Source organism: Aphelocoma coerulescens, chromosome 1, assembly GCF_041296385.1.
Source record: "Aphelocoma coerulescens isolate FSJ_1873_10779 chromosome 1, UR_Acoe_1.0, whole genome shotgun sequence".
Classification (NCBI taxonomy): domain Eukaryota; kingdom Metazoa; phylum Chordata; class Aves; order Passeriformes; family Corvidae; genus Aphelocoma; species Aphelocoma coerulescens.
Genome location: NC_091013.1, coordinates 93,951,022 through 93,972,114, shown reverse-complemented (window position 1 = coordinate 93,972,114; position 21,093 = coordinate 93,951,022). Strand labels below are relative to the sequence as shown.

Genomic DNA, 21,093 nt, shown 5'->3' with positions numbered 1-21,093 from the left:
TTCAAAAATAGCTCAAGTGATGAGCCTGACCATTTCCCTTTGAAGCATTGATGTCACCCTGCCTGTGGCAATGATCCACTTACCAGACTGACGATATATTGCTACTGGCAGTTACTCTGAAACTAAAGTCAATAAATACCATTTCTAAATTAAGTAGCCAGAGAATTTTCCTATTGCTTCTCCTATATTTAATTCTTCCTTGTCCAGTAAGTCACGGTGTCTCACCCATTGCCATAGCTTTCCCTCACCATTACAAAGTACAAAGTGCAGAATGACAGAATGGCCTATGTCACTTTTTGTCTGTCTTACCCTTTTGTTTTCTAAATCTCATTCACATTATCTCTGACTAAGATGGCATTTTCCCCTTGATTACAGCTGTGGGCTCTTTGACTAGGTAATAAACTTCATGTAACCAACCACCAGATCCGCTGATGTTTTTCTCTCACTGTGTTTCTTCCTGAATAATTCCCCACAACACTTCCCTCCTCTGGAGGCAGGTCCTTTTGGAGCACCAAGTGTGCTCCTTGGTGGTTCAAGTTACACTACAGATGCGCAAATAAGGAGACCTGGTCAAGAAGACAACCTGCAATTCCCAGGCCAACAACAAATGCCTTGGCACCCTTTGCAACATGACCCCAGGCAAGCTGGCTTGTGGCAGCGCGGATCCTTTTCCTGCTACAAATTGTCACCAATAATTTTGGCAAGTGCTAATGAGGCATCGTTACTGCAGAATATCTCCCACACATTTCCCAGTTGCAGGTCTCCCATAGCCTGTGTGCCACCCCCTGGCTCCGTATCCTGGGCACACTGTGATGCTTTCAGCAGCTGTACTGCAGGGACTGCTGTCCCTCAGCCGTAGCGGCATGTTTCCCCAACGCTTCTCTTTTTTTTTTTTAACCTCCCTGTCCCCTCTGAATAGGCTGTAACTGGGGACTCAAGCACGCTGAAATTATGCAAATCGTCCCACAGGGTTTTTTGTAATGCTAATTATATCAAATGCATGCTCATCAATGAGAACGTCTAATTCCCCTTGCTCATTATCTAGATGTCGCACACTGATATAGAAGCATCTGAAAAAATTAATCTCCTCATAACACAGTGTTTGTGAACCCCGTGCCACCACCTTCACAGCTCCTGCCTCTGCCCCAGGGCCCCCAGGTGATACTGGGCACCAGGACGTGCACCAAGTTGTCCGCAAAAGCCACAGCTCCCTTGCTCCTTCCTGTAGAGAAAGGAAGCCTTATCATGAGGCTTTGGTGTTTGATTCACAGAATTGCTTAAGTCCTGTATTTGTGACTTAAATCAACAGGAGTGACATGATGGATATGTGCTATATAGCACTCCAGAAAGTGGCATCCAAAGTAGTTCAGAACATACATCTTAGCTACTCCGTTTCCTGCCTATAAAATAGTAGTAACACCTTATCAGTTAATGGGCCTCTTGAGAATGACGTTAATTCAAATTTATGAAGCCATTGGATATGGGGATGGTAAATACTACAGAAAAGCGGGACAAGATCAGTAGCCCTGTTTGCAGAATGGAGTTCACATATGTGCAGTAGATAGCTGATGGATTTGTATATGGCATAGAAAAAAACAAAAAGGGGGAAAAAAGTAAAAAGCCACTTTTTTTTCTCTCTGTGACTGATGTTCTTCCTACATGATGAGCAAAGAAGGGACTTCGTGGGGAAAACAATCTGTCATTGCGTAACCAAGGACAACCGTGGCACCTGTGCACAAGGAGTCCTCAAGGAGAAAAGTAAGTCTGGCCTTTCTCAACTCAAAATGCAGGGCTGCGACATCTTCTGTGGGGGTGTGTTTTCATTTATCGAAGCGCTCCCTAAATGTGTGAGCTCAATATTTACCAGGCTCCGATCGGGTAAAACCCTCAGGAAGACCCTGACCCATGCCATGGGCTAGATTACTTCCAAATGCTTTTATTGTCGTTCTGTTCTTTACGCCTTACGGGGATGTTACTATCCGGACAACAAAATTAACTCCTCTTCTCCCCCTGCTCCCGGCGAAGACATTTACTTCCTTCAGTTTTACAGCTTCTTGTCTTTATTAACATTTTTTTTCTTTACAAATTGCTTTTCTTCCAAAAGCTGAGAGGAGCTGCTTTGCCCCGGTGCATCTCGGAGTGGGTCGATGCTGAGGGAGCGGACGGCCCGCTCCGTCCCAGAGGCGGCGGGGTCCGTGTGCCCGGAGCTCCTTCGGGAATCCCGCCGGTGCGGCCCCGAGGCGCCGCCGGGGGCCGCTGTTGGCCGCGGAGAGCGCGGGGCGGGCGGGGAGCGGCCGCGGAGCGGGGCGGGAGCGGAGCCTCCTCCGGCCGGCTCAGCACCGCCTCCCTTCCCTCCTTCCCTCCTTCCCTCCTCCCCTCCTCCCTCCACACCTCCTGCCTCTTCCCCCGTTTTTAATTTTTTTTTTTTCCAACACAGTGTTAGAAAACCTCTTTTGTCATCACCTCGAGGTGAAAAGTTTGAGTTTCTTCCTCCACTCCTTGCCCTTCCTGGGAGAAAAGTTCTTCCTTGTTTCCTTGTATTTCAGGGGCTCAAGCGGAGAGTGACTGCCCGTGCTTGAGGGGACAATGTGTGCAGTGCAGGAAGGTTTTACAGCTACCATGGAAGCCTTGTCACTGTCACTGTCTGAAATAGGCAAAAGCAGTGATGCCTGGCTTTAGTACATGCAGACTCCCAAATAATCTCAAACAAAATCATCAGCATAGCAGGTTCTCGAGCGATATTACACTACTTGTTATCTTGGTTGGGAGCGCTCACTGATCGCTATCTCGCTGCTCAAGATGCTGTGCAAATCAAACAAAAAACCATCCGTGCCCAAAGATCTCTCCGAGTGTGAGAGAGACAGCAAAATGTGGGAAACAGCAAGGAAACCCTGAGCCGGTTTCGGTCAGCAGGATGTACAGCAACATTAGCGCAGCGGCAGCCGGGCCTCTGCCGACATGCTGTTAGCACTGCAGAAAACACGAGTTTGCAGGAAAGGCTTCAAAAGCAACACACAAAATGTGAAGCTTTCACTGCACTCAGCCACAGGATCAAGGACTCCGCAGCTGTAAGGCAAGCAGGGTATGCAAAGTGTAATCCGAGCAAGAACAACTCAGGGAGGGAAAGATAATGAAAAAAAATGCCTGGGATAACAGATCAGTATCTAAAACACAAGGTCAGGGAACCATATATTTATTTAGGTTGGAAGGACCTCTGGAGGACATCCGTTTCAACTCCCAGCAACAGAGGGGAGTGGAAGGCAGAGGGTAATCTCCCAAGCTCTAAGCAGGCACGGCTGAAGTTGCTCAGGGCATTTGTAATACAAAGTACATGTTTTGTTGTAGGGATACATCTAGTGGTGGGAGGCACACAGCCAGTACGTGGTGGAAGGAATAAAAATAGTAATAAAAGCAATCTGAAGATAAGGTCTGGCTTGTTCTGGGACTTCTGAAACATCTTTTCAAGCTGACTTACAGAACTCTGAGTATCAGAGGATTTCTAGAAAATATAAAATACATTTTAATATTAATAGTCATGATTAATACTAATAAAAATAATTTTATATATCATCCAAGTAGGGAACAATTTCCAGAAGCATAGGACATATCCATTCTGGAAGTCAAAGGACTTGAAATCCTAATGTATTTGTACATTTTTGCAGATACTCTGTCTGATCCATACAGAATAAATGCTCTGTGTGCCTTTGCCATCTCTCTGACCTTTCACTTGTTTAGTCTTACTTGATGAGGAGACATTTGTTTAATGTTCACATCTGCAAATGACACGAAGTACTGGGAAGTAGTGAATGTCACCTTTTACCTCTGACATACTTAACAAGAATACTAATTCAAGAATTGTCACAGTAGAGGGTCACCTATACAGGTTGAAAAGACTTTGCTAAGCTTATGTTCCTATTTAACTTTCCCTTCTTGAATACCATTGCTTCACGTAGCTCCTGTTATTCTAAACACAAGCTTTAAAGTGGTTCTGTTTTGTATTGTTGGATGCCATCATACCCTAGAACTTTCAGATTTGTTTGTTTGGCTTTTTTTATACACACTGATTAAAAAGAAGCAATAAAGCAAGATAAGGGTGAATGACTCATTTTACTAAAAGACAGCACATACATGTGCTATTCCTTATCACCATGTGATGGAATAAAAAACCCCTGAAGCTTACAAAGGCAAAAATGCGGAAGCAGAAACTTAGTCAATGGCAATTCTCTCTGTCAAACATGAAAAATATCCCAGATACCCTCTAGAATCCAAAGCAATTAAGTTTGACTAGAATCCTCAAAAATAAAACAAAACTAATGCAAACTGAAAAAGATTGAACACCCAAAGGACAAAATGCAACAGCCCACACTGGGCACACCACTGTCTATATATAACAATTAAGCAAAGTCTTCAGAAATACAACGTCAGGAACTTTTCTGCTGCATGTAACATGACCAGCAGCCCTCTTTATTGTTAAACTGGTTGATGAGATTCATTAAGAGATCAGCTTTGCAGTTATTTATAATTTAGTCAAAATATTTGAGCTAAAATTTCCTCTGCTGGAGGTGGAATATTTATGAAATGTTCCAGGTAAAAATAGTTCCACTATTTTCAGGAATGAAACTACAAGAAAAGATCATGTTTTCTGATGTGTTTTTTGAGAAGTTGTGTGTTGTGGAGGATACTGTAACTTCAGCAGAGGAGCAGCCTCTTCTGAAGGAGTGGCATCTGCTGGCTGACATTTCATTCATACTTGGCAAGCTTGCCAAGACAAGACAGAGCCAGACTCTGCTCGTAGTGGCCCTGAGAAAACACAACAGCCATGACTTGCAACGATCCTGGTGAGCATTAGCAAAAGCCTCTCCCCAGGGCATGTTTCAGCACTGGTGTGGGTACCTCAGGAAGCTGAGGAATCGTCATCCTTGGAGGTGCTCAGAAGACACCCGGACAAGGCTCTGAGCAACCTGAACTACCTTGGGATCCCAAGTACATCCTCTCTGCTCCTGGGGCTTTGGCTGTATGAGCTTGGGGACAGGTCAGAGGCAGTGGAGCTCAGCCTCTTCCCTCTGATGATTTTGGGGAGAGTTTCCATAAAGCTCTGCTGGACACTCAGCCAGGACTGACCCCGTGCCCCAGGAGATGCTTTTAAGCTGGTGCTCTTGCCCTTGGCTCCTGCCTGAGGAGTCTGGCCTGTGCCTGACCATGCACTCAGTGGATCTAGACCTGTGGATATGCTTCCTGGTTTGGCCCAAGTCCTGCCTTGTCATGATGGACTTGTCAGCAATCTCTGAATGGTGGCTCACCCTGGTTCCTTCCTCCAGACCTGATCCTGATGCTGACTTGATTTCCTAGTTGGACCTTGGACCTGCCTCATCACCACAAGCTTGCCTGATGGTCTGGATTCTCAGCTGAACCCACCTATCTGCCTATACCTGCCTTTGTCCCCTTGCTCAGATGCTTTCCCTTGCTGGCTAAGGCTCTTCCTCTGCCTGCCTTGTTACACACCTGGATCTCAGCTCTTATATTCCTTTAGGGAGTCGTCAGCCCTCACTGCCCCCAGCAACCTGCTGTGAGCAGGCAGTCTGGCTACAGACCTCCAGGGGTCCCTTCCCACTCGAATCTCTCTGTGAACTTGTAACAGCACTCTAGCCAAGTTAAAAGGAAACAAAAAACCAGCTTCTTTAGGCAGGGAAGAAAACATAGCTGTGAAGGCATTGTGTTGATACTTAGGTGCATGGTGCATTAGTTCAAGGAAAAGGAGAAAGGACCAGAGGTACAGGGACAAGGAAAGGGGTCTAGGAAGGAGGAAGATGGAGGAAGGTTTGAAAACGGACAGCAGTGCATCTGCTGTAATATCACTCTGTTATCCCATAAATCCCAGGAGAAAAAGGTAGCAGAAGAGATGCACACAGCTCTGTTTCCTCTCCAGCTGCACTATGTCACAAAGGATTCATGGTAATCCTGAGTTTTAAAAATAGAAATACCTACTGCCCTGCAAGCCCTCTTCCACCTCTCTGCCGGCATCTCTTGGGCGCCATTTAATGTTCTTCATCTGCAGACGGATTTCAAGGCTTGTCTGCTGGTGATGCATGGGATGAGCAAGGGGACAGAGCTGGCTTGCCTAGGGCATATGTCTCACAGGCAGGCTGTGACACAAGGATGTCTCTGTGGAGAGGCTCATCATCTTCTACAGGTCTTCTTGAAGACCTGCTTCGGCAGTTGTGTATAGTGAAAGAGAGAATCTTCAAGGGAGGCTGGAAAAATGGATTTAAAATGCAGTATCTCCTAACACAAACCCGTGATGTATTACAATACATTTATTCCCACAGCAGTCATGAGGTAGGAACTTGAAACCAGATTTATTGCTTATTGAGAAGTCTAAAAACTATAAACCCCAGCACTTTGGGCTGCATTTCTTGTCAGTTTCCCTGACCTTTCCTTTAACATTAAAAAAACCAAAACCAAACCACCGTAATGGATCCACTCCAGAACAGCCTGAGACCTGCTGGAAGCCACAGAGAGGCTGTTTTGCAGTGCAATTGGAAAGGCAACCCTTGGCCATCAGCAGGAGTGAAAAACTGGGGCTTCTGGCACTGCCTGTGTACAGCTGGATCTCGCTTCTGGGAAGATTTATAGGGCTTTCACATACAGTGCAGACTGGAAAAGCATGTACAAACAGTGCAAGCAAATACATTTCATTGCAGCCTCATCCTGTGACATCATTTCTTTTCAACAGTGAAAATCACTCAGACCTGAAATCAGTCATCCTATATAGGGCCCAGCAACAAGAGAGTGCAAAGCACTACTGTCAGCATGAGCTCCTGACACAGGGACAATATTGGTATCCTCTCTTTTTTTCTGGGGCCATTGAGAATGCAGTTTTTAAAGTATGCTAGTGTTTCCCAAGCCATTTTGCTTTAGGTAAATGTATAGCCATTGTGCCACATGTGTGTGTGTACAGCTGCACATTTGACATACCTCCTGAAGATTGTTTTGCTAAGGTCTGTGATTTTCTATACAATTAGGAACTTATTTTCTGCAAGATTACTGAAAACTCAGCTATTATCCTTGACCCCATCAAAGCTTGCTAAATGCTTCAGTTCTTTTGGAAAATTAAGCTACTCATTTAGATGTCCTGAGCTGGACCTATGACTCAAATTGAAACATCTGGTCAAAGGTTTCCTTCAGCCATTGCTAGTAAATTCACTTTGTCAGCAGTGAGTACCATATCTGTGTTCTAATGATCCCCAGAACTGCCTCACGCTACAGTGCAGCCAGGAGCTACTCAGACAGGATGGACTTGCTATAGGAATTAATACTGGCCGGACTTAGACACACAAAGTTTGTTTTAAATCCTTGTCCCCCCCTATGTTTCCTGTACCAAAAGAGTCAAGTATGACCATGTCACCACGGCACCTCTGTTTATTCAAAACAATCTTTCACCCTTCAGCTTTGCATCATCACGTTCACTCACAGACAGCCTGCCGTGCTCCCTCGGACAGCTTGCTGTATCCCATAGGCTTGCTGTAGTTATTGCATGGGTGACTCTGCAATATGTCTTTGGGGTATGGCTTTTCCGGGTATGGCTTTCCTGGGCTTAAATTTCCGAGTCCTCGATAGGGCCATTCAGAAATACTGCAGTAGGAAGCGACGGCGAAGATTTGTTGGGACGGATAAGGTTTTCAGATGGGAACAGTTTGACTTTAGAGACCGCGTGGTCTCGGGTTGACTTACTCTCCACAATCTGATGCTTAAGTGTCCCCATCTCTGAGTCCCAGGCTTGTCCCCGCCGCAGTTTCTTGAAGGTGTTCCGGAAACCCTCGGTGCTAAAGTAGTAGATCAAGGGGTCCAGCGTGCAGTTCATGCTGGCCAACATCATCGTTATAATTAGCGCTTGGCGCACGGAGGCCTGGGTATCTTTCTCAACCTTCATCACCCGGGCCTTTATCATGCCATAAACTGCCAGGGTAGTGTTGTAGGGCACAAAGCAGATGATGAAGATGACCAGATTGACCAAGAGGAGACGCACAGTCTTCTGCTGTCTCAGGGTCTTTGTCTGGCTGGGCTGGCAGAGCTCCTGAAAGATCCGAATTGAGCAGTATGTCACAGAGCTGAGAGGCAGGAGAAACCCTAAGATTTCAGCCAGGATTACCAGGGGGAAGAGGTTATTCTGCCACATGTTGTCGCTAAAGCTTTCAAAGCACAGATAAATGGTCTGGTTCTGTACTTTACAGTGGTTTTGCTTGTGGACTATGGCTGTGGGGATGGAGCCCATGAAGATCACAACCCAGACAAGCAGGCAGAGGAGCTTGGCCACCTTGGGGCGCCGCAGATGCCGCCAGCGGAGTGGGTGAACAATGGCAATGTAGCGATCCAGGTTGATGCACATGAGGAAGAGGCAGCTACCGTACATGTTGATCTGGAAGACTGAGCCAGAGACCTGGCACAGGATGCTGCCAAAGGGCCAGTGGTGGTTGGAATAGTAGTAGAGTCGCAGGGGCAGAGGGAGTGTGAAGCTGAGGTCGCTTATGGCCAGGTTTAACATGTAGATCATCACTACAGACTTCAGGCGCAGGTATCGGACGAATATCCATAGGGCCATCACATTCAGTATCAAACCTGTGATGAATATCAGGGTGTAGCCAGGCATGAGGAGGTGGTGGTTGAAGGTGTAATCCTTGCATGTCTGAGATGCATTGGACGTATTGGATGTATTGGACGCTGACATGCCCAGCATGGATCAGGGGATGGTCTCACTGAGATGGCTGAGCCTGTTGTGGGCTAAGGAGGCACAAAGAGCACTGAGAGAAGTCATTCCCCTCTAAGGAGCCACGGGCAGGGCATTCCAGTCATCTGCAGCTGGGAGGTAGATGGGCAATGTCTCTCTTGGCTGGCACTGCTTTGGATTGCGGATCTGTGGTCATCTGGCAGGGATGGTAATGTAGAGTCTGCTTCTGCCTCTAGTTCAGCAGTTCTTTCCAGTGGTTATGAGGTGCTAAGGAGATGGAGAATCATTGCCAGCTGTCAGTACAATTCCTGGTCAGAGTGAAAGACCAAGACAGAAAAGTTTAAGTTAATGAAGGAAATCTCTTGAAATGTTAAAATCCCACCATGGTGGCTTCTGCAGCAAGAACTCTCAAAGAAACCAAAAGACGAAGGAAAATGAACACTGGAAAAGTGAGTAATTACATGGCAGAAGAAGACAGAGCTCAGAGAAGGTGGTTGTTGTACAGAATCATTTATCACTCAGCCCCAGAAAATGCACTTTGCTTTGATCACTGCTGAGAGCACATGAATACAAGAAAGGGACACCACAGGCACACAGGGGAAGTAGTTGAGGCAGCTCCAGAGAAAGAGAAAGAAAAAGAAGAGAGCAGCATTTGAAGGAAAAATGCTGACGGGAAGGAACTTAAAATAAAAACTGCGTAGTACTGTTTTGTATCAGAGAAGCAGGACTTTGTACATCCATTTCAGATAAAAAAAGTTACAGTACAGTTAGACCTGACTCCACCCAAGCTCCTTTTGTTACATGAAACAACACACACAGACCTCAGTCCCAGTGACTTCAAGTTCCTTATGTTGCTCACATTCATACAGTTCCTTTGGTGTCCTTACTTGCTTGGGACCAGTGGTACTTACTTGGATTACAGGTTTTCATTCTGCTGCTTGTAGCACCCTAAAGCTTGAAGCAGACCATGTCCCACAAGCACAGAGCAGCACAGCCATGGAAGGGAGCACAATGAAAAAGGAAGAGCTATGGGATTCATGTGGACGAACATGAGGCTGGTAACCACTCTAGGTACTAACTAGCAGCATTGTCCAAACACTGATGAGCTGGAGGGAGCCCAGTGGAAGGCCACCAGAGTGGTCTGAGGGCTGGAGTGCTTGCAGCATGAGGAGATGCTGAGGGAACTGGTCTTGTTCAGCTGGACAAGAGAAGGCTCCCAGTGACATAATAGCAGCATCCCTCCACTGGGTTTGCATGGCAAGGTTTTGGTAGCTGGGAGGGCTACAGGTGTGGTTCTGTGAGAGTGTGCCAGAAATCTCCTCTGTGTCTGACACAGCTAGTGCCAGGATGGACCTGCCACTGGCCGAGGCTGAGCCCATCAGTGATGGTGGTAGCACCTCTGGGATATTGAAAGGGAAAAAGTTACTGTGAGACAACAATTGCAGCCAGAGAAGAGGAGTGAGAATATGTGATAGAAACAGCCCTGCAGACACCAAGGTCAGTGAAGAAGGAGGGGAATGAGGTGCTCCAGGCACTGGAGCAAATTTCCCCTGTTGCTCCTGGAGAAGACCACAGTGAACCCATGCTGGAACAGTCTATTCCTGAAGGACTGCACCCTGTGGAAGGGACTCACACTGGAGCAGGGATTGGTGTGACACAGTTCCCCACAGTTGTTTGCAGGGGTCATATAGGGACTCCCTCACAGGGTCCATGTAGATTGTGATAAACTTCAAAAGGAAAGCAGAATATTCTGTCTAGAGAATATCTTTACATGAAGTTGATATTACTCAGCAACTTGACAGGCATGACAAGCATGTCAGACCCTCTGGATGGCATTGTGTGGCAATGCACAGATCCAGAGAGAATCTGCTGCAGACAGTAGAGTGTCCTGACCTCACAGAAAGGAAGAGAATCATTCTGGTAACAACATGTTAAACAATGGAAGTGGAAACCTACTACAAAAGTGTAGACAGCTACCAACTTGCCCATCCTTTTGTGTTGTTGGGCAGGTGATCATCAAGACAAGTTTCTTAGAGAAACTTCTGCTGGTTTATCAAGCTATATCTGAGTGGATTCTAGCCTTCCTGGTGGGTGAATACTTTGTGTGAAGCCTTGTGCAAGTTTGAAGTATAAGATAAGCTGACAAGGCAAAAGTGCAAGAATGTTGTCGGTTTCAAGGGAAATGTTTCAATTCTTCAAAAAATCTCAAGGAGAAGCATTGCCAATGGTCAAAGGAGGTGATTGTCCTGCTCTGCTCTGCTCTGCACAGGGGAAGCCTCACCTTGGGTCCTGTGTGCAGTTTTAGGCACCACAATATAAAAAAGACATTGAGCTATTAGAGAGTGTCCAAAGGAAGGCCACGAGGATGGTGAAGGGCCTTAAGGGGAAACCATATGAGGAGTAGCTGAGGTCACTTGGTCTGTTCAGCCTGGAGGAGACTGAGAGGAAACCTCATTGTGGCCTACAACTTCCTCATGAGGGGAAGAAGAGAGGCACGCACTGATCTCTTCTCTGTGGTGACCACAGACAGGACCCGAGGGAATGGCCTGAAGTTGTATCAGGGGAGGTTTAGGTTGGATATCAAGAAAAGGTTCTTCACCCAGAGGGTGGTTGGGCACTGGAACAGGCTCTCCAGGGCAGTGGTCACAGCACCAATCCTGACAAAGTTCAAGACGTGTTTGGACAACACTCTCAGGTACATGGTGTGATTCTTTTGTGTCCTGTGCAGGGCCAGGAGTTGGACTTGATGACCCTTGTGGGTCCCTTCCAACTCAGAATACTCTGTGATTCTATAATTCTATGAGAATATGTCAGCTTTTGCAAGAGCCAAAACCCTGCAATGAACTGCAGACTGAACAGACTGGTCAGACCTTTGTTATTATTATTACAAAGTTACTGAGACTGAGACTTAGTGAGTGACCATGACCTGCTGTAACACATGTACTCAGACCAGCCAGATGTCAGGTGAAAAGGACTTATCTCTACAGATGTGTTTTTTCAAGCTTCCCATAGGTATTCAATTAACAAATCTAGAGAATATAATATGTCAGCACAGTCCATGCTGTGTGAGGCTATCTACAACTAGTATTCCATCTCAAATTGTGGATGATGAAGGGATTATGTTAAGAACAGTCAGATCAGGTAGTTACACTGCCTCAAGTTGTCTTCCTGTTGCCAGCATAAATTGTAGCCCAGGAATTTCCTGAGCCACAGGTGACCTAGTTGTATTCAGTAGCCCTCAGGGATCTTCTATTTCACTTTTTTTTCAGTTGCTTTTTGAGTTGATGTAAAATTTACCATTTACATCATCCAGTGACAGGAGTGCCAAGGAGTTCGACAGCTTACTTGTGCCTCAGGTGAAGAATCACTTCCATGTACCCATCTTTGATTCACCACCTGCTAGATTCAGTTCTTAGCTTTAGTGCTGGAAGAGACAGGGCAGAAAACAACCCTATTCACCTTCATTTCATGCTGATAATATTATAAGCATGTACCCTATTCCCACCTTCATTTCATGCTGATAATATTATAAACATCTACCCTATTCCCACTCAGTAACTTTGGTTTTTTTGGGCTTTTTTTTTAGGCTAAAGGGTCCCTATCTTCGTAGTTTTTCCTTGCAGAGAAGCAGTTATGTACTTTGGAACATCCTTGTTGCCCTTCTCAGCCCCTTTCCACTTCTGCTAGAGCCGTTGTGAGCCCTGTGCTGGGGTGCTGAAAGCACACGGTGCTGATAATGTGGATGCACTGAGCTTCGTAGGTGTAGATCTCATTTGCAAGTGGTAATGGTCAGTTCAGTTTGCTTTCTCCCATCACTTCACTAGATAAAATCTCAGCTGTTAGTTTAAGTCCAGTCACTCACACTTCTCTTAATCTCTGCAGTTCTTTGCAGCCAAACCTCATCTTTTTTAACTTGAATAATTTTATGTCTCCAACAGATTTTTTATTTTATTATTCATCCCTCATGAATAAGTCAAACAGTCCAAGCCCCAGCACAGGTGTCTTATAACTCCACTGAGAAAAACAACCATTTGCCCTCCTTCTCTGTCCCTTCTTTTAGGCACTTTTCATCCAGGTAGGAACATTTTCTTTAAATTTTTTTAAGTGCCATTGGTGAGACTGCCTTTGAAAGCCTTCTGGAAATTCACCTGGGCCACTGTTCACATGCTTATAGAGTCCTTTAAGGAAGGACTGTGGGAACAGCGTCCCTTTATAAAAGCCATGATGACTTTTCCCTAGTAATTAGATGTGACTGTATGCCAATTGATTTTTTCCTTTATTATAGCTTCTACTAATTTGTTCAGCAAAAACATCAAGCTCCCTGGTCTGAAACCCCCCAAGAGCCTTTTCTTAAATTGAGTCTGCCTTTAAGAGCTGTTTTAAGCAGATGTTTCTATAGCACAATTAGTCAGGTCTTCCACCCTTCAGTTATTTTCGGACCTTTGGGGTAGGAGCTGTGTGGTTTTAGACATGGTTTAGTTCATCTTGCTGCTCTGTGGCTGATCCTACTACTGTTTTGACCAGAGACAGTCCTTTGATGAATTTTTCCGTAAAGAGAGTTTCTGCTGTGGAAATCTCCCAGGCTTTCATGCCATGAATACCAGTGAAAGAAACCTGTTCATTTATTTTTGCCCACAATCACCTATTCTTTCTTTTCTGAGTGGTCTTTCCTTACATACTCTAGCCTTTCAGCCTTCAAGACAGTGAACAACACAGTTCTAAACTGGTAGCAAAGATCACTGAGAGCAGAAAATAGATTGGTGGTTTTGAGGGGATTTTTTTTTGGTGGGTAGATGGAAACACGGAAGAAAGAATCTGCTGTGGTGTTGGTATGGAAGCTAAGCTGATAGTCTCAGACTTGCTGTGACAGATACCGTGACCAAGACCTGAAATGAGATGTATGCAGACACAGCCACTGGAAAGATGAAGCTGTGCGAGCAGAGAGTTTCTCCAGTGAGCTCTGGAGGTGCTGCTTTGACTGTCCCTCTCTAAAAAGGAAAGCTATGGGTGGGTAAAGCAGGCTGGCAGCAGGGACACCGACTGTCTTTGTTGGTTAATGTTGGAGAGTCAAAGGGCATGTTCCTTGTGGCTGCCTCTAAAAGAACCCCAAGCACTCATTGCACAAAAGCTGCCAAGAGGTCTCAAGCCACCAGCTGTGTAAGGAGGCAGCGGTTCCACAGCTGAATAATCCCCCTCCTCACAAGAAAATGCTCTCTTTAAATCCTGAAGAAGCTTTCTGTTTGGTGACTGACCTTATGTGTCCCAGAAGGTGGAGGAAGCATTTCTTTGCCTCTTCAATTTGAGCCCCTGAATACCATCAAGTGCCAAGACTGTGACTTGCAAAATACATGGGATTTTAATTTTTTTTCTTTTGGGGGGTGAGAAGGCCTAGATGCACTTGCACACAGGGGCCAGAACAGGCAGGCATGCCCTGAGATGGGATGTGTGCCTGGCATCTTGTGGCCTGGTCCTGGGAATTCTCTCTCCTGGCTCTGTCTTACTGGGAGTCACTGCCGCCGAGCACTACAAAAATGATGAAGAATCTGAGAAATGAGGTGGAAAAAGAAAGCTAGAAAAATACTGCTGAGCATGCTGCAGGGTCAGTGTTTCCACAAGTCGCTTGTCACTAAAACCATGGGGAGTTTTGGGGCTCCTGTGAGGATGCAGAGAGCAAATATGGTGTTGGGGTGCAGAACTTAAACCACAGACTATGTGACCTCATTTACTTAATTTGAAACCAAAGAGGAAACAACAAAAATATTTCAAACCTCAGAAAACCCACCCAACTTTACCCTAGAAATTGGAGATACATTTTTTTCATACATGTGGATGCTTTTTACCTGCTGTTGGTGATATTTAAGCCCCACTTTTCATCTTTTTCCTACTCAAGAAATTAGATTTTTGTGATGATTAGAACCTTGAAGACATTCAAGACTTAGGATGGCTTGTTTTTTCTAAAAGATACATGATATAAAAGCTGGAACCTCTGTCTTTAACTCATGAGGTTTGATCACATTCCTATTGCCTACTCTTTAGAGATGTTACCCCCCTTCATCTCCTGAGAGTCCCGTGGGAGAAGGTTCCCTTTGTGGGCACTTTGGCAAGTAAGCTCTGCAGGCTGCCCATGCTTTTAATGTCACAGGATCCCAAAGAAAGCCTCAGTCTGAACAAACACAGAACTGTGCCTTGCACCTCTAGGCCCACAGGGCAACTGAAGAGGGGCAGATGTCCCCCAGCGCCCCGTGGTCAGGTCTGGCAGCACATGCACAGCAGCTCACGGGGCCGGTGCCCAAGGTGCCCGACCATCCGGCTCTCCAGATGTTCCGTGTGCCTTACCTCACTGCTGGAGAAGAGCCAAGCGTGGATGCCAGCTTGCTGGTTGGTGATTGCTCCCACTGCAGAGGTCTCAATCCGTGCACCAAACCTACAAAGCAGCTTGGATCAAAACAGAACCAGGCAGGCTCTTCATCCAAATCACAGCTGTCCCCTATTGCGCTACGGCTGATCCTACATCTGGCACGCTACAGTTTGTCTCTTCTCCTTTCTCACTTCCTGATGCACTTCTGCCTGGCTACAAAGCATGAACTTTGTTATCAAAGGCTGATAAGCTAAACCACATCCTACAACAGCAAATGCAATCATGAGAGAAGCAGTACCCAGGTGTCCTTGCAACTAAGGAGACCTGCCCTGGGTCATAGTGCCAAATACTTGCTTGTCTTGCTAACTCAGCCACCCTCAGGACTGACGGGAGAAAAATAAAACATCCCTCTCCCCAAAATATTGCTAAACAGGAGATAGAAGTGAAATACGGGAAGTGAGAGCAAAGTTGATTTAATTGCTAGCCAGCACAAAGACTTGGAGTCCTGTCACTCCCATGGGCTTGGGGGCTTTGGGATTAAACTCCTGCCTGGGGGGCCAGCTGCGCACTGCTGGCACGCGGCAGGGTCCCAAAAAGAACCAGGCTCTGAAGAGGTGTCATTGTCTGTGGCAAGCAAAGGCATGTTTGCCACAAACGTCAGTCCCTGGCGTTCAAGGCTACAGGAGGCGCAGCGCTAAGAAAGTACAAGGGCTGAGCTACCAGGACATCTGTGACCTGGCACTGCCACGTGTAGCTGGGAAGGGAGCTGACCTTGTGCAGAGCCCATCTGGCACTCTGTTGCTTCGAGTCCTATTTCTGCTTTGCCACTCTCAGCACACCTGGAAGATGACACGAGTCATGGAGACACTCCTAATCCCACTGTCGTCCTGACCCAGGAACAGCTGCCCTGGGAAGTTGCTGTGGGCTCCCTTTCTCTGCAGCCCTTGCCCGGCTCCTCTGCCTGCTGGTGTTTGACTTTCTCACTCCCTGCCTCCCTTGTTCTGCTGTTACTGACTCCTCATTCAGGGAATGACACACTGAGGGATATATGTTCCTGCTACTCATAAATCCTTGGAGGGTACAATAGCACCGAATCACTGAGCTCACCCTGCTTCTTTTCAGTGCCTCTCTTTTTTATCCCAGACCTCCTTTCCCACTTGCTAGTTGCTGGGATCTTTGTTCTCACGGCTTTTTGTGTCTCTTCAGTTCCCGTCAAGGCGCTGCTACTGATAAAAGCTTGCAGATATGCCACGGGGGTGTCCTTTGCCTGAGGAGTGTCTGACACATTCTGCGGGAACTTCCCCCTCCCCTGCAGCTCTCACCCCTCACACACATGAGCACACACCTGGCTGAGCCCGGCAGTCCTGGCTTTTCCATGTGTGAGAAGACAAGGACACGCTGGCACGCAGCCCAGCCCGTGAGCCCCACAGCATCCTCACCCAGCCAAGTTCACTCACCTCCCCGGGTCTCGCTGCATCAGCTCACGAACTCTGTGTCCCCTCAGCCAGGTGGGCTCACATGTTTGCCCCTCGCTGTCTCTTGGAGGCTCAGCTCATGGGGAAGAGCAGCTCAACCCCCGGCATTTCCTCACCGCTGTCTGAGTGAGCAGCAGGTAAGACCAGATTACTGGGGTGTGTGTTGGAGGCTACACCCCGATGCTGCAGATCCCAACATGCCTGCCACCTTGGAGTGCTGGCTCCGGAAAGCAGGAGCAGGGACCCAATAGGAGGAGGGATGCAGGGAGCTGGGAAGGCAAGGAGAGAGGTGAAATGCGTGCTACAAGTGAGAGGCTGCTCAGGTTTGAAAGGATGACTGATAAACACCAGTGCTCTTCAGACCTCTTTGTGCAGGAAAATGCGGCAGAGCACAGCAAAGGGGTGAATCCCTTTATGGAAGAACCACAGGAGGGCCAGAACAGCCCTGCTTCACTTTCTGAATGATTCAGACAGGAAGAGCAGAAACATGTGGCTGCGGAGGAGTTTTACCTTCCAAGGTGGTGGGAACAGCACGTTGGCTGGGGGAATGGCAGGCTTTTGTCCCGGGACATTTCAGCTCCCTGGTCACACAGGGGCTCTTAGGAAAAGGCTACCCACTGAGAAGGGGGACAGCCACCCCATTGTGCCTCCTAGGAGAAGGGCAAGGACTGAGTTTGGGGAAGGACAGTCAGTCCATGGGCAAGAAAATGAGGGAGGTGAAGGGAGACCTGCCAGGGAAAGAGTTAAGAGAGCCACTGAGCAGCTGGGCTGTGTCTGTTTGCTGTAGCTACATGGGCTGCAGGGTAGAAAAGAATAATCTCCAGCCTGGAGGAGGCACATGAGGGAGTGTCTTCAAGAACAGTGGATGTGGATGAGGGAGGCAGCAGGTCTTCCCCTCTGCTCCCATGAACTGTCACTGCAGGGAGACTCTCTGTCTCCCCAAAGGGCATGGTGACAAAGCGGTGATGAGCTGGTGGGTCTGGCAGCAGCTGCTTAGTGCTGCTGGGTTCTTCTTGTGTGGATGGCTCTGTCTGCTGCTGAGCAGGTCTTGGGCTGCTTCCTGCTGAAGAAGTGACTGGGCTGTGGAGGAAGACAACCACACCATCTGCTGACAGGATGGCACAGGCCACGGGTGTGACACAGACGCTGTCCCCATCCATGTGAGCTCCTCGTGACAGATGCCCACCCCAGAGCCCTAGCTCAGAGCTCTCCCACCGTGCTGCCCGAGCTGTAGCACTGGTGTGGACAACCTCGCAAGGCCAGCCCAGCAGGGTTCTGCGGGCTACAGGGTCTCTGATGCTGGCAGGCACACCCAGACAGCCCACGGCCACTGCCCAGGGCTGGGACTACCCCTGCTTTGCCGGGCTGGGCTGGAGCTGCTGTGAAAGCCACTGTTGGGCAGAGGCTGTGGGAAGCCACAGGAGGGGGATTCAGGCAGCTGCTGTGCCGGGGCTTAAGGTGGTGAAGTTTTGCCACGGACAGGATGGAGCTGGTGTGGCTGTATGTGGTGCTGATCCACGTGCAGCACGTCACTGCTATGACCTGGCTGTAAGTATGCTTTGTGCTTGTACTGTCTGGGGTGGAAAGCCGCCTAGGGAGGTGCTGTATCAAAGAAAATAGGGTGAGAACAGGGTGGTGGAGGAAGGAATCTGGGCAACCAAATGGCAGAAGGGGCATCTCTGGGAGCATGGAGGGAGAGGGATGGTGCAGACCAGAATGTGGAGCAAGAATGTCCAATTCACAGACAACATGGCCACATCCCCTTCCCTGCCCAATTTCTGCTCTAAGCTATGGCTAGAGAGGGTTAGTCCTGCAGAGGTAAGGCCCTGGCTCTAGCCCATCTGCAACTGAACCTCTGCCCTGCCCCACAGGTCCCTGGCCAAGCAGACTTCCCTGAAGGCAGTCCTCCGGGACCCCAGGGGCTGTGATGGCCTGGCAGGGCTGGTGGAAGAGCAGGTCCGCGTTTGCCGGCGGCAGGTGGAAGCCATGGAGGCGGTGCAGCCAGGCACGGAGCTGGCTGTCCTCGAGTGCCAGCACCAGTTTTACTCTCGCCGCTGGAACAGCTCCACCCTGCAGGAGCTGCAGGTCTTCAGCAAGGCCACCATCCAAGGTCAGCAAGGGGGAGTTGGTGCAGGCAGGCTTGGTGTGGTGTCACCCCAGTATGCCTACTGTCCCCTTGACACATCAGCCTTTCCTGGGCTAGTGTGCAAGGACCCCTCCCCAGAGGGGCCAGTGCCTTCTTCCACATGCTAACCTGTCTGTCAGCACAGAGCAAACTGAACCAAATGCTCTCACATGTATTAGCATTCTGGAGAAACTCCTTCCCATTTGGCCACATTTGGCATTTTGGTCCCATTGGACCATCCTGGGTGCCAGCTCTGCAGGCTGGTAAATCTTCTCCCCGACCCCACCACCCACCCTGCCACAGAGCCGTGTCACTTACTGGCTCCCAGCCTTGGGGCCAGCTGCACTGGGTGAACATCCTGACATCTATTCCTCCCGAGCAGTCTCCATCTGCACACATCCTTCCTGCATGCAGTGACAGCCTCTTTTCCCACACTGTGCCCCATCAGTGCCTTTGCCCTCTGCAGACTGTGCCAATTCTTGTCCTGCTGCAGGCACATGGGAATCTGCTTTCATCCATGCCATCTCCGCTGCCGGCATTGCTTTTGCTGTGACCCGTGCCTGCAGCCATGGGGAGCTGCACAAGTGTGGCTGCGACCACAAGGTCCGAGGAGTCAGCCCTGAAGGTGAAGGAAGAGGGGTGGCAGGGAGCAGTTGGCAGAGGGGAAGGTCCATGGGGGAGACAGAGCAGAGAAGGAGACACTTCCATTCTCCACAGGTCTTTGGGAGATCCTCTCAGGGCTTCTCTTTCCTTGTCTCAAGGCCACTTTCCCTCTGCAGGTTTCCAGTGTCAGGCTGTTCTGATAACCTGTCTTATGGGATTGCCTTCTCTCAGGCCTCCATGGACAGCCCTGAGAGGAGATGTGGTGTCTCCTCCAGCCGAGTGCTCATGAACCTGCACAACAGTGAGGCTGGGAGGAAGGTGAGGGCAGGAACAAGGACTGGGAGCAAACCTGGCTGCAGGGGCTTCTCCCTGGCTGGGCAGATCTCAGTCCAGCCCCCATGCCCCAACAGGCACTCCAGGGCAGCCTCGTGTTCCCAGAGGAGTCTGCATCCTGCTGCCTTTCCTAGCCCACCACTGAGCTGGCTCCTGCCTGTGTGGAGGGTAGTCCCAGCCTCCCCTACCCACTTCTGTGCAGCCTCCTCTTCCTCAGCTATGATTTAGGAAATTTACTCTGTTCTGCTCTGAAGGGTTTCCCTGCCCCTCCAGCCCCTCTTCAATAAAGATATCTGCAGGAGCCGCAGTCAGATCTGGTCCCTTGAACATCCTCTGCCTCTGGGCAGATGTGTTCTCCTCCCACAGCCCCGCAGGTCAGAACAGGTCCCCATCCCTCCCTCTACCTCAGGAATTTCTCTTACAGACCCAAACCATCTTGTTTCCCACAGAGTGGATCTCCTTCTGTTTACATTGGCCTGGCTTAAAAAGACATTTTTGCCCTTTCCCCTTCCTCTTCCTCTTCCCTTTCTCGATCCTGCCCCCGCTCTCCAGCTCCCTGGGCGCAGCGTTGGGGGAACAGCAGCAGCATGGGAGGTGTTGGGAAGGGTGTCCCTGGTCTGGCTGGCAGCTGCCTCCTTCTCCACAGGCCCTCCTGGCCCACATGAAGGTGGAGTGCAAGTGCCATGGCGTGTCGGGCTCCTGCGAGGTGCGCACCTGCTGGAAAGCCATGCCTCCCTTCCGCCAGGTGGGCAACGTCCTCAAGGAAAAGTTTGAGGGGGCAACGGAGCTTTACCCGAAGCGGGTCGGTTCCCGCAAGCTCCTGGTGCCCAAGAGCTCTCGCTTCAAGCCCTACACGGCTCACGACCTGGTCTACCTGCTGGCCAGCCCGGACTTCTGCGACCGGGACCCTGGGCACGGGATCTTCGGCACCTCCGGCCGCCAGTGCAACCGCACATCGCTGGCCACGGACAGCGGCTGCGAGCTGCGGTGCTGCGGCCGCGCCTTCCCCACGGCCCGGGCGGAGCTGGGGCAGCGCTGCAGCTGCGAGTTCCGCTGGTGCTGCTCCCTCAAGCGCAAGCAGTGCCGGCACCTGGTGGAGGTGCACAGGTGCCGCTGAGGGGAAGCTGCCCGGCCACTGCGGAGCCGCAGGGAAGGTGCCCGGGGGTGCCACCGGCTCCTGCGTGCTCCGCACACAGCACCCTTCCCGCCGGCCGCGGTGGGCTGCTGTGGTTTGAATTGTTTCTCCGGAGGGAGGGTTGGAGGGCACAGGCCAAATAAACCACTAAACTTAAGCAAAAGACCCAGCCGCAGTGGAAAGCGAAGTGCACACAAAAGCCTCTTGCTCACATGCTGCGTTTGGGACCTGGAGAGTCCCTGCCTCTGGTCCCTCCCCTGTCTCTGGACCTGCAAGAAATGCCTTCTCCAGTGCTCAGCCGTTCTTTTGGCTGGAGAAACGTTTCCAAGAGGAGTTCCA

The 21,093-nt window shown here is 49.2% G+C and overlaps 2 protein-coding genes across 2 annotated transcripts; one reads left to right on the top strand and one right to left on the bottom strand.

Moving 5' to 3' along the window:
• Nucleotides 1-2,581: 2,581 nt before the first annotated feature.
• On the bottom strand, nucleotides 2,582-16,810 carry LPAR5 (lysophosphatidic acid receptor 5). The gene is made up of 4 exons (XM_069031486.1): nucleotides 16,541-16,810; nucleotides 15,062-15,149; nucleotides 5,986-9,033; nucleotides 2,582-2,644 (listed from the first exon to the last, which is right to left on the bottom strand). The coding sequence occupies exon 3, from the start codon at nucleotides 8,732-8,734 to the stop codon at nucleotides 7,595-7,597; it is 1,140 nt and encodes a 379-aa protein (XP_068887587.1). The 5' UTR covers nucleotides 8,735-9,033; nucleotides 15,062-15,149; nucleotides 16,541-16,810; the 3' UTR covers nucleotides 2,582-2,644; nucleotides 5,986-7,594.
• A 1,231-nt stretch (nucleotides 16,811-18,041) lies between these two features.
• Nucleotides 18,042-20,810, top strand: LOC138119522 (protein Wnt-4-like). The gene is made up of 5 exons (XM_069031472.1): nucleotides 18,042-18,106; nucleotides 18,430-18,668; nucleotides 19,177-19,308; nucleotides 19,462-19,604; nucleotides 20,266-20,810. Exons 1-5 carry the CDS (start codon nucleotides 18,042-18,044, stop codon nucleotides 20,734-20,736), a joined length of 1,050 nt encoding a protein of 349 aa, XP_068887573.1. The 3' UTR covers nucleotides 20,737-20,810.
• The last annotated feature ends 283 nt before the right edge of the window (nucleotides 20,811-21,093 follow it).

Excerpts from the sequence above, each read along its gene's own strand:
- LOC138119522 (XM_069031472.1), top strand. The coding sequence starts at position 18,042 with ATGGAGCTGGTGTGGCTGTATGTGGTGCTGATCCACGTGCAGCACGTC. Across the intron at positions 18,107-18,429 it reads GTCACTGCTATGACCTGGCT|GTCCCTGGCCAAGCAGACTT; the intron begins GTAAGTATGCTT and ends CCTGCCCCACAG. Across the intron at positions 18,669-19,176 it reads CAGCAAGGCCACCATCCAAG|GCACATGGGAATCTGCTTTC; the intron begins GTCAGCAAGGGG and ends GTCCTGCTGCAG.
- LPAR5 (XM_069031486.1), bottom strand. The coding sequence starts at position 8,734 with ATGCTGGGCATGTCAGCGTCCAATACATCCAATACGTCCAATGCATCT.